Source organism: Aedes aegypti, chromosome 2, assembly GCF_002204515.2.
Source record: "Aedes aegypti strain LVP_AGWG chromosome 2, AaegL5.0 Primary Assembly, whole genome shotgun sequence".
Classification (NCBI taxonomy): domain Eukaryota; kingdom Metazoa; phylum Arthropoda; class Insecta; order Diptera; family Culicidae; genus Aedes; species Aedes aegypti.
In genome coordinates this window covers 31,337,046-31,349,513 of record NC_035108.1, presented here as the reverse complement: position 1 = coordinate 31,349,513, position 12,468 = coordinate 31,337,046, and the positions used below count along the sequence as shown (strand labels likewise).

Sequence of the window (12,468 nt, the reverse complement as noted above, 5' to 3'; positions counted from 1 at the left end):
CGCTGTTGCAGTTGATCGATTCTAATCAGAAGGGGTTTGTCATGTGATTTAGATGGTGTACTTCCATTGGTTTCAAAATCGTTTGGTTCTAGTTTTATCATGTTACAGAAAACAAGAGAACCATTTTTAGGATGAGTGTTTTTGGCAGGATATTGTATGTTCCATTGAATCTGTAGCATATTTTCAATTACTGTGATTCTAGAAAACAAGAATTCCCTGCAAAAATCCTGGAGGAATACCTAAATGAATTGCTGAGAAATTCTTAGGGGAATCACTCAGAAATTCCTAGAAGAGTTTCTGGTGAATGACTGGAAGAATCCTTGAGGAATTACTTGAGGATTCATCGGGGAATTGTTGTAGGAATTCCTGCAGAATTCTCTTGATAATTCCTGGAATAATCTCTAGGGAATTACTGTAGAAATCCCTGGGGAATTCTTGGTGGAATCCTGAAGAAATATCTGAGAAATTCTTGGAGATGTCTCAGATTGGAGGTATTCAAGGGGAGTTCCTGCAGGAACCCCAGATAACTTCTTGGAGGAATTCCTAAGGAATATGAAGTTTTAAAAAAATTGCTTATAGTATGTTAAGGTTTTTCCTACAGATCAATCGACACATTTTCTAAATGATCCATTCAGGACGACCCTCCACTAATCCTTTATCATTTTGTTTAATTCGCTTGCCTTTCATACCAATGTGATGATATCCTTTGCTTTCGTTTCGAAAAGGGTGGCATCACAGTTTGTGCAATTGTGCTTCTCCCATCTAATGGTCTCAAAGGATAATAAATGCTCCAACTCTGGGTAACGATGGTTTGTGCTAATGATAAGAACCGCACGACCACTCGAAAGTGAAGGTCGCCGTCAAGTAAAGTGCTTGTTAAAATTTGGTTTACAGGGGATATTTGACTTGCTAATGTGGTTCCCAAAATGCAAACCAACCTTACTGATGTGCGCTTGGTCACGTTTCGGTTTTGGGAGCCGATTTCGCGATTCCACTCGAGAGCAGTTACGCCAGAAGTTGGTACGAATGTGAGTGAAGGTCACTGCATCACAATTTCTATGAACGAAACTTTTAACGGTTGTTCAAATCTATCACGTAATCAAATGATTAATATTTAGGTTGTTTTGAGTTATTGAACCTAAACATTGTTCTCAATTGACACTGACATGCTACAAAATTCCCACGATTAGTACGTGACTCAGCTTAATTTCGAGAAAACTACTCAACTGAAGGCCACTAACCGTGGCACCCAACGTTGGCGCTTGACCAAAGTAATCGGGCCCGTCTTTGATATTGCTTCATTGACTTGAAAGCATTCATCGACTGCAAGGTTAAATTCAATATGAAAAAAATATTGAAAAAATATACCCTAGAATTATTTAGTTGCTTTGCTTTTTTATGATTCTTTAACATTGTAGGTTCCTCCAAATTAAGATAATTGCACAATTTTTTGAAAATTACAGTTGCCCATAGAGGCGGCGAACAAAATCATCGTGTTATTGGCTATCTTTTTTAATTCTAAACGCAAATAAAATGTCATTTTAAGACCGACTTTTTCAATCTAAATGAAACTTTGCACTTTTGCTCTACGTGATTTGCGTTTTGAACTGGAAATTATCTGGGGTTTCACCATTACTGAAATATAGTGCGTTGCGTTTACAGCGATTGACATATTCTGTAAACTCAAAAAAATCTTGCCAGCTACGATAAAATTTCCACTGGAAATTGATTAGGGTTCACGGGTTGGACCTCCATTAATCCACTTTTCCGAGAGATGGTCACATCATCGTTAGGCTTGGAGGGTAATTACACCGAACAAGTCCATTGAGCTCACGGGGCCATCCACCGGCTATTACAGGTCATTTTTAAGAGCTTCTGCCTTTATCTAGGCTCGCACCTTTATTGCCCAAAGAGGGACGGACAAAAAGAGCTCATGCTCATTAGATACACGTTTCTGCTCTAGACGACGGCGCTCAGTGGTTCAGATTTAAAAAAATCATGGCCAAAATGACTTATTCCCCATATTTTACAAGTTTCGTTCTTGAAAAGTGTTGGGTAACATGTTTAAGGGTTGCAGATCCTATATTGGGTGAAATCACCATTTTTCGGTTTTCCTAGAATTTGTTTTTAACAAAATTGATATTTTCACTGTTATTTGACCAGATCTGGCCACATCTGGATTACAAGTAAATCTATATAAAAAATAACTAGTGCGCTACTTGTGTGGATTATTGACAGCTTTCTAGAGAACTGGATCACTATGCAACGTCACATCACGCAGTCATTCGCTCCGCCGTGGATTTGGTAGGTGCTGTGGCTAATGAAGACACACGATTCAACGCCGGAGTGTAATGTACGTGTTCTCGTTTGCTCTCCTCAACCGAATCAAAGTTGGAGAATTCATCTTCATGATGAAGCAGCAGAAAAAAAGTCTATTGTCTGGCACATGCTTGTTAAAAATGAGCTTTTGTGTGACACGTATTTAGCATAGTTGTGAGATTTTTTTTTGTTTTGTTCGGCACGATTGCGGCGCCTATTTCCGTTAAAGTTGTCGCCTCTCTTAGCATCACAGTTTGAGAAGATGCTAATAGATTTATGTTAAAACATTCGCGAAAGCAATGGGAAGTAGAAAAAATGGTGGTTCATTTTTAGAACTCTTTCTTTGACAGCTAAAGTATTCATAGCAATGATAATTTCGATGTGTTATGATTTAAAGTGAGTATTTCGCAATAAATTTATATCAAATTATACATCGTTCTTCCGTTACTTGCGGTCTGCAATAACATCACTAGACGCATCCTGAATCAGCTCGATGGTAGACGTCTTCACCGACAGACTCGACCCATGCCGTCCACCATCCGTCTCGTCAACAGCCTTGATCGTAGTTATCACATCACTACCAGATACCCTAAGCTTCGACTTCACCTGCAGCACATCCCTAGAATCGGTTGTACACCCCCGCGCTTCCGTCAATGCATGTAATTCATCCGGCCGCAAGGCCCTCATTTTCGGGTTCTCCGTGTACCATCCGTAGGCCAGCGTTTCCTCCACCGTGTACCGGATAATCGGATTCGGTTCCAGTAGATTTCCCACCAGCAGCTTAACCTGGCTTGACAACTTGTGACGAACTCTGGACCGAAACTGCCATTTCCTATCCATTTGTGCTTCGTACACGACCTTCGTTCGGCCCTTGAAAGGCATCGACTTGTTCAACATCACGTACAGCAGCACTCCGTAGGCCCACATATCGGAAGCCCTCGCGTCGTACGGTTGACCCTTCAGAATCTCCGGGGCGGCGTAGTCGAACGACCCGCAATACGTACTGCTCAGTTCCGCAGCGCCATCTTTCATAATGTGCCGCGCGAATCCGAAATCACTCAGCTTGACGTTGAAATTCGAAGTGATCAGGATATTCTCGCACTTCAAGTCTCGATGGGCTATGCCGAGCTCGTGCAGATATTGAAGGGCCAGTGCCATGTGTCTTCCCCATATTCGGGTCTGGTTCTCCCCAATAGGTCCGTGAGCCAGAATGAACGTGAGAAGATCGCCCATCTCGGCATATCGCATAAAAATGAAGATTTTGGAATGGCACTTCATCATGGCCTGCACCCGAATGATGTGCGGATGACGGATCCTTAACAGGATGGCCAACTCTCGGGGTAGAAACTTCTTCTTGAACTTGGGGCTACATGCTGCGGTGTCGATCAGCTTACATGCCAGCTTTTCACTGGTGGAGGCATCTTTGTGCGTGTATTCGGTCAGGTAGACCTAAGGAAAGGGACAAGGCTGTAGTTGGGGTCGAAATGGTTAATCTAGAACGTACGAACCTTGGAAAATGTTCCCTCGCCCAAACGCGCGATGAACCTATAGCCTAAGGTTTTGATGTGCTCCTGTGCAGATTTTCTGACGCCAACTGAGTCTACATTAGAGGACATAATTTGGAAAACATTTTTAAGTGGCATACAAATTTTGACTGGAATTTTGGGAACGGATTGTCATTGAAATTTGAAGGAAGGTTGACAAAATGGTTTCAGTCTAAAGCCGGTGGCATGCTTGGATGAATATGCGCAGTCAGACACATATCGGTCAAAATATCCGATACTCGAAAATAAGATTTTCTATTGGATTTTTAAGTAAAATGGTCTCCAAAGTCATTTTTAGGTTTATCGTTGTATGTAGGTGCAGATAACTTTAGCCCAGGAGATGGAAGGTGATAGCTCTACTGAAATTCCAACGACCTATTTCAAGAATGGCAGTAAATACACACACATTCTGAGGTAATTTTTATTACCAGCAAGCCCCACATGGAAACACCCAGATATCAAATGGATATCTGAAGTGCTTTCACACTTCCTGAGTTAAAAATTAGATTTTTGACCCTGGCGCGTATTTAGTGGGTTCAATTTGTATTATAAAACAGATAATATAAGTTAAATATGTTATATACGATCTCACCAGGTAATATTGCTATTTCTTTTCTCCATCGTGGCACTGGTGTTGCCTTACTATGCTCATTATCAACTTTTTTTTCTTTTTTGCCCGCCCTCACTGGAGCGAGCACCGCACTCTAAGAATCACACACTACTGAGGCTATTTTCACTATCACTCGACGACATGATCCTGCTTTTCCGCTCGCCCCTTACTGGAGCGAGCCTCACACTCTAAGGATCATACACTACCCAAACAACACATGTTCGACATGTTCGATCCTGCCCTCATCGCCCGCCCACGCAGGAGCAAGCGTCAAGGTCGAAGGATCAAACAACACTCAGGTTTATCGTTGTAGTTGTCTACTGAAATTGGCGGAGAATATACCGTGAAGGCCCCATACTCTGCGCAGTTAAGGATTTTCAATTTTCAAACAGCTGTAATTAATTGAAAACAAAACACAACATTCTGAAATTTTGGAAGCAAATACTTATTGATCTTATGTATAAGGAAAACATATAAAAGCTTCACTAAGTAATGATTTTTATAGCAAATTTTTAATTTTTCTCAAGGGTGTTCGTGTTCCTAACTCTGCGCATTCATTTTTGCAATGCTCCTTATTCTGCGCATTTAGGTTCCTAACTCTGCGCACTCGATAAATTCTTTATAACAGTTGAAGTATTTTACTAAAAGCATTACTAGCATTTTGACTCCGAATTAATCTTCATTTTCTTGCTCTATACGGCTTTACGTCCCCAGTGGAGCGTGAAATGTCTCTAACACAAGTTTACTAAGTGAAGTGAATTTTATCTATTATTCAATTGAATGCCATTAAGTGCAACTCTCAAAACAATCGAAATCATCATATGTTTTCCAATACATCTATTTAACTTAGGTTTCTAAAATCTAAACCAACGATTAAACCTCGATGTTCCATTACTCGATATTGACTCATGACACTATACAAAAAATCAGAATTATTTTATTGCATTTAATGCATTCAATGCAGCATTCAAAAATTACGTCCATCGTTCAGGAGAGGAGGAGTCTACGAAAATGTGACAATGCATTCATTTAGTACTGTTAAAATCGCGACAGGGGATTGAGGGGACGGAGTGTAGAAATCCCTAAAATATGATGGACGTCATTTTTTAATCTTCCCTTACTATGATGGTCCCATCAAACATTTTTCCAAAGCATTTCTATTCCATATATCGATGGTGTCGACAAGTCGATGGTTCCCTTTAATATCGACATCTGGAGGGTTGATTGTATGTTGAAAATAACGTTTTATACCTGCTGCGCATAGTAAGGAACATAGTTGAAAAATGGTTCCTTACTATGCGCACTTAAGAAGAATAAGAAAATGAAGAGAAAATAAGTTGCACTTCACCAGTGATGATTGCTCGATATATAAACTAGTGCCTACGTACTAAAAATCTGAAATATATTCTCTTTAATTTGCTTAAAATTACTTAAGTTATTAGGTACTCTCTTAGCATTTTTGCTAACGGGCAGTCAATTTGGACGTTTTTCAATATTTTTAAAGCTATTTTATTTTTTATTAAAGTAATAAACGTAAATCTGTCAAGAAAATTCTTCGCGTACTTTTTTATTACTATTGTAGCAATATATGAAACATAAATTTTGAACAAAAATGTAAGTATTTTACCAGATGTTGATGGATTTTGGTGAAAGTGCGCAGAGTTAGGAGCTGCGCAGAGTTAGGGGCCTTCACGGTACTAATTCCTTATTCTCATAGAATTCCCAGATATATTTGTGGGAGCACAATCTAGGAAGCAACATCTGGAACTCTTGGAAAATTTGCTGGTATCATCAACGGAATTCGAATGCAAACAACTAGAAAATTGACAATACTATTTGATGAGAAATTACTGAAGAAAATCTTGGTGAAATTACAATGTGAAATCTAGTAGAAATTCAAGAGAAAATCACTCGAACAACCAAAATGGAATTTCTGCAAGAATTCGTAAAAGATTCCTTGTGAAAAAAGCCGATGTATATCATAGAGGATTCAAAGATTTTTAATCCACAGATTCTTCAGGATTTTTTGCACAGACTTCACGAGGAATAGCGTCAGTAACTCTGTCAGTAATTTCTTCTGAGATTTTTTAGGAACACACTAGGAATCAGAGCTCTTCTAGAAATTTCAACAGGCTAGCTGATCGCTCCAGCTATTCTCACAGAATTCCTTTAAAAATGCCTTCAGTGATCAATTCGGGATGTTTTCCAGAATTTTTTACCGATTTCTTAAGTAACCTTTCACAGTGATTCCTACAAAAATTCTACATGTCGTCTGATGTCGATTTCTACAGAGTTCCGAACCATTCAGCCGCTCGAACCGTATTCAGAGAGTGTGACAGTTCGTGAAACATAACAGTTCATAGCACATTGCATTCGAAGAGCACTGTGAATATTCACTTTCTCGCATGGTCACATATCATGGTCACAACGAGAGAGCGTTCAAAAGTATTAACTCTCATAGACGGCGACAACGATATGGAACCATTCGGGAGATTTATGTTTTGCTTAAAATTGGTAACAACTTCCATGTTTTTTGGTAATGCTGCCCTAAGCAACTTAAGAGCCAGTTCGCGAGAACCGCAACCCCCTTTCCAAGGGAAGTTGTATTGATGTTCTCCGATCAGGCTGAATTTTTCAGGGATTGTTCTTCTATATAAAAGATGATGTTTTGCAAAATTTTTGATGTTTATATTAGGGGGAAGTGGGACAAAACGACCCCCAATGATTTCATGTCACTAAACATGCAAAATCACAAAAACTGATATAACTATAGTAAAAGTGCACGGATTTTGTTGAAATTTGGCATGAATACTCTACGTTATATAAACTTTGAGATTGGCATGGTATGTGGATTTTTAAAGTACAGTCGAAGCTTGTTATAACGACATCGCAAGGGACCATCGTAATAGAGAAATGTCGTTATAGAGAATAGTGATAACATTAAAATCTTTTTCAAGGGACCGAAAAATGTCGCTATAGAGAGCTTTTGTCGCTATAACAGTGGTCGTTATAACGAGCTTTGACTGTACTTCAAATCGAGAAAAATGAGTTTTTCATAAAAATTTTGTGATTTTCAAATCGATTTTTTTCTTACCAACCGAACTAGGTCAAAAAACTAAATATGACGTTTTGTAGGGTAACTCATGGGCTTTCATTTGAGGTGTAATCTAGATATGCCGTTTCAAAAATTTTCGGGGTAGTGTTTGGACTTGAGCCATTTTGCGAGTACCGCAACCGCCTTGTCTAGAGAGGTTGTATTGATATTCTCCGATCGAGCTGAAATTTACAGGAGTTGTTTTCCTATATAAAAGAAGATATTTTGCAAAATTTCAGATTTTTATATTAGGGAGAAGTGGTACAAAATAACCACTAATGATTTAATATATAAAAACATACAAAATTAATTAAACTGCTATAATAGCGATAGTAGGGGCCCAGATAGCCGTAGCGGTAAACGCGCAGCTATTCAGCAAGACCAAACTGAGGGTCGTGGGTTCGAATCCCACCGGTCGAGGATCTTTTCGGATTGGAAATTCTCTCGACATCCCAGGGCATAGAGTATCTTCGTACCTGCCACACGATATACATATGCAAAAATGGTCAATCGGCATAGAAAGCTCTCAGTTAATAACTGTGGAAGTGCTCATAAGAACACTAAGCTGAGAAGCAAGTTTTGTCCCAGTTGGGACGTAGCGCCAGAAAGAAGATGAAGAATAGCGATAGTAAAAATGCACGAATTTGTATGAAATTTGGCATGTTTACTTTACGTTATATGAATGATCATTTTGGATAAAAAAATGTTTCAAATCGAGAAAAACCTGTTATTTTGTAAAATTAGTTTTTTTTTTCAAATCGCCTTTTTTTTGGTCAACCAAACTAGGTTGAAGTTTTGTAGGACAACTCAAGGGCTTTCATTCGCGGTGGACCGTGGTAAATCAAAATCCGGGCGGTATGAGCAGCGTATGGAGGCCTAAGCGTTGTTTCTTCTCACGCTGTTTGGGTGGGTATCAACTACCGCATTTTTTTAATTTGGATAATGTTTGATTAGGAGGGTCACATGTATGTGTGTATGATGGTATGTATGCTAGAGATCAATTTGTAAATAATTGAGTTTAGCTTAGTTTAGACTGACTGCACATATGGCTGCTATGAGACACTGTACTGTTTATATCTTGAATGGAATTTTGACTTTTACTAGCCTCGATGTTTGAAAATTTCTCGAAAGAGTAAAAGAGAGACGAAGATTGTTAAAAAAATGCATATTTTCACGGAAAATTGTGTTTTTTACAAAAAAAAAAAACAAACATATTTTTCAGTACAATCCGTTTAAACGGTACAGTAGTTCTTGTGATTTTGTGTGTTTTCCGACACAAAAATATTGGGGGTCATTTTGACCCACTTTTCCCTTATAAAAAGTGTAGTTCTGCCAAATGGGTTTCTTTTTGAATAGTAATGAACACACATTGTGTAAGCAATGTTTGTGATTTAGTTGTTTGGACAGACATGTTGGTGATTTAAATTGCAATCATCACTGATTGGTTCAATGAACGACGCACAGTATTGTTCTTATTACATATTACTCATGTTTTGATGATGTTCAAAGTATTATTCCAGTTTTATTTGAAAATTGTGTACTTACGGCATCGAAACATACAATTCCAATATAATGTCCAGATTCAAAAACATTGGGCTCCAATTCCGGACAGCCTCTTTTTACTTTTTTAAACCATATTTACAGCATATTTTTTCAATGTGGTGTCACTAAACTTTTAAACTATAACTTTGTGTATTATTATGTTACAATCACTACTGCTGCGACGATTGCCTCCATCTAAGCGCCCCTCGAACGCATGGGGGAAATTTCAAGTTCAAATTGAAAAAAAATAACTTCTCATTGTTGATTGATCGATGTGAATGCAAAATCGTTTATTAAGTGAATTATAATTTATATATTATTAATATATGCTTATTAAAACTGAATAATTACAGATAGCGACCTGAATTACCCTATATTAAATTTAAAAATTTGAATTTGTTTGCCTAGTAAGAGACCAAATGTAAGTGATAAAAATATGCTGTACGATTATCTCTAACTAATAAATTTATACCTTTGAGCTGATCTCATCGGGGACATTGATCAGCTTGTTGAACAGACCTCCGAAAGGCCAATACGTCGTAATAACTACAAAAACAGCTATTTTTTCATTCAATATAGGGGGAGATCCCTCAGTACCGGACAGCACCCAATACCGGACAAAGTCAAAAAATTGAGAAATCATGGTCCAATCAAGATGGTGTATTGAAAGAAAAGAAAGCTATTATTGAGACTAATGTTTGCCTAGAATAACACATCCTTGAAATATGCATGCCTTTTTTAAAAAGTAGAAAAGTTTGAAAATCTTGAAAAAATTGACGTATCGCCTTAATTTTGACCCTATTTAGTAATTTTTTGATCATGAAAAAATTCTTTGGATCACGCAAGCATGATCGGACATAATCCTAATTAGATAGTATGAATATATTTTGTACCATAATTAAACTTAATGAGGACAAATTACAATTTTGGTTAAGCACCTCCTGTCCCCCAGTTTCGGACAGCTTGATTTGTTATATGATATCTTTGTAATTATTGCACCAGTGTCTCATAATACATTCATTTTTCATGGATTCCGTAGATCATGGTATCAAACATGCAATAAAATTAAGATGAATGAATATTCAGAACAATATCGTGTTATTTTTCATCATATATGTAAGAGGTTTTTGATGGACATCTTGCAAACAAAGAAAAACTAAAATTGTTCTTGTAAATGTTGCAAATGCATTGAATTGGCAATTATATACTGTTCCTATAGTGAACACATTCAATGATGTACAAATTTACAGAATTCGAGGTTTTTCCAGATCGTGTCCGGTATTGGGTGCCACCTTTCAAGATCGATCAATTTGGTACTAAAACACATCATCAAATTTCAATGTCAAAATTCATATTTATATTTTCCAATTTATTTTTATACACTATAAAACTCATAATATTTATCATAAATAGGTAACACGAGCACATAAAACCAATATTTTTCGAATTATGAATTTAGTGGCTTAAGTGTCCGGTACTGGGGGATCTCCCCCTAGTTGTAGAAATGTTGTCAATTTTGCATTTTATTGGTAAATATTATCAGAGTGTCTGGATATTGGTACCGTCCGAATTTTGATTCACTACGGTACACCGCGAATGAAAGCTCCTGAGTTTCCCTACAAAACTTCATATTTAGTTGTTTGAACTAGTTCGATTGACAAAAATATAAGTCGATTTGAAAAAAAAAACTAATTTTATAAAAAAAAAATTAAATCAGATTTTTTTTATCAATTTGAAACACATTTCTAATCCAAATACCATGTTCATTTTGAAGTTCATATAACGTTAATGAAACATGCCAAATTTCATGCAAATTCGTTTATTTTTACTATCGCTATTACTTTAATTGATTTTGTATGTTTTTATATATTAAATCATTAGTGTTTATTTTGTACCACTTCTCCCTAATATAAAAATCTGAAATTTTGTGGAATATATTCTTTTATATAGGAAAACAACTCCTGTAAATTTCAGCTCGATCGGAGAACATCAATACAACCTCTCTAGACAAGGCGGTTGCGGTACTCGCAAAATGGCTCAAGCTCAAACACTACCCCGAAAAAAAATTTTTTTCGAAAATTTTTGAAACGGCATATCTGGATTACACCTCAAATGAAAGCCCATGAGTTACCCTACAAAACGTCATATTTAGTTTTTTGACCTAGTTCGGTTGGTAAGAAAAAAATCGATTTGAAAATCACAAAATTTTTTATGAAAAACTCATTTTTCTCGATTTGAAGTACTTTCAAAATCCATATACCATGCCAATCTCAAAGTTCATATAACGTAGAGTATTCATGCCAAATTTCAACATAATCCGCGCACTTTTACTATAGTTATATCAGTTTTTGTGATTTTGCATGTTTAGTGACATGAAATCATTGGGGGTCATTTTGTCCCACTTCCCCCTAATATAAAAATCTAAAATTTTGCAAAACATCATCTTTTATATAGTAGAACAATCCCTGAAAATGTCAGCCTGATCGGAGAACATCAATACAAGAAGGGGTTGCGGCTCTCGCGAACTGGCTCTTAATTTTAATCAATTGGTTCATATAACACTCCTTTGGTGGCAAACATTGTACAGGTTATGGAACATATTCGCTTATGTTTCTTGATCTGAATGAGAGAGTATCTGTGGATGTTATACGTGGTGACATACAGTGATCGGCACCAAACAGTGGATGGTGTGTGTCTCTTTTTTGTTTCCTGGTTCAATATCTACCACGAACGATAAAAGTCATACGTGTTGTGTGAATGCGAGGCTGTCTTTATTTACTCTCTCTTTAATTCAGTTATTGAGCCTTGATTACCTCTTCTGTTGCGTTTTTTTTTGTATAAAATTTTAGCCAACGACATTCTCTTTCGATATATGGTGAAATTATCACCAGTCAACATTTTGGTTGGTATAACTTTTGTTATACATAATTCTATTTGAATCAATACAATCGTATATAATGCATGAAAAGGCTATATACATACTAAAGTGGAGGTTATATGCGTACTTGGCATGACTTTTTCAGACTTTTTGCGATCAGAAATACGATGCCTCCAAATTTGGATGAAAATTAAAAAAAAGTTTTCAGTAAGCCTTGAACGCGCGACCTCTGGATTAGGAATCGGACACCTTACCACTGTACCACCAAGGGTTTGATAATAGATAGGGGAACTTACATATTCTCGGCAGTCTAAGCCGATGCCGCGTCTCTTTTGTAATTTTCTCGGACATCAGCAGACAAATTACGTGTTTGTTTGTTTACATTTATGCGCTGCTCAATCCTCTATCGATTCACATCGACAGACTTGATAAAATCTTTCTGGAAACGTTTTTGCAACGCTGCGAACATCTCTTGTTAGTG

The 12,468-nt window shown here is 37.2% G+C and overlaps 2 protein-coding genes across 13 annotated transcripts in view; one reads left to right on the top strand and one right to left on the bottom strand.

Moving 5' to 3' along the window:
- The window catches only part of LOC5574095, a 217,681-nt gene that overhangs the window by 49,143 nt on the left and 156,070 nt on the right, over nucleotides 1-12,468 (top strand). The gene's annotated exons all lie outside the window — the stretch shown is intronic.
- Nucleotides 2,642-4,035, bottom strand: LOC5574091 (testis-specific serine/threonine-protein kinase 3). The gene is made up of 2 exons (XM_001661111.2): nucleotides 3,828-4,035; nucleotides 2,642-3,768 (listed from the first exon to the last, which is right to left on the bottom strand). Exons 1-2 carry the CDS (start codon nucleotides 3,960-3,962, stop codon nucleotides 2,764-2,766), a joined length of 1,140 nt encoding a protein of 379 aa, XP_001661161.2. The 5' UTR covers nucleotides 3,963-4,035; the 3' UTR covers nucleotides 2,642-2,763.

Coding starts and splice junctions, on each gene's coding strand:
- LOC5574091 (XM_001661111.2), bottom strand. CDS start 3,962: ATGCCACTTAAAAATGTTTTCCAAATTATGTCCTCTAATGTAGACTCA. Junction 3,769..3,827: donor GCGAGGGAACATTTTCCAAG/GTTCGTACGTTC, acceptor CCCTTTCCTTAG/GTCTACCTGACCGAATACAC.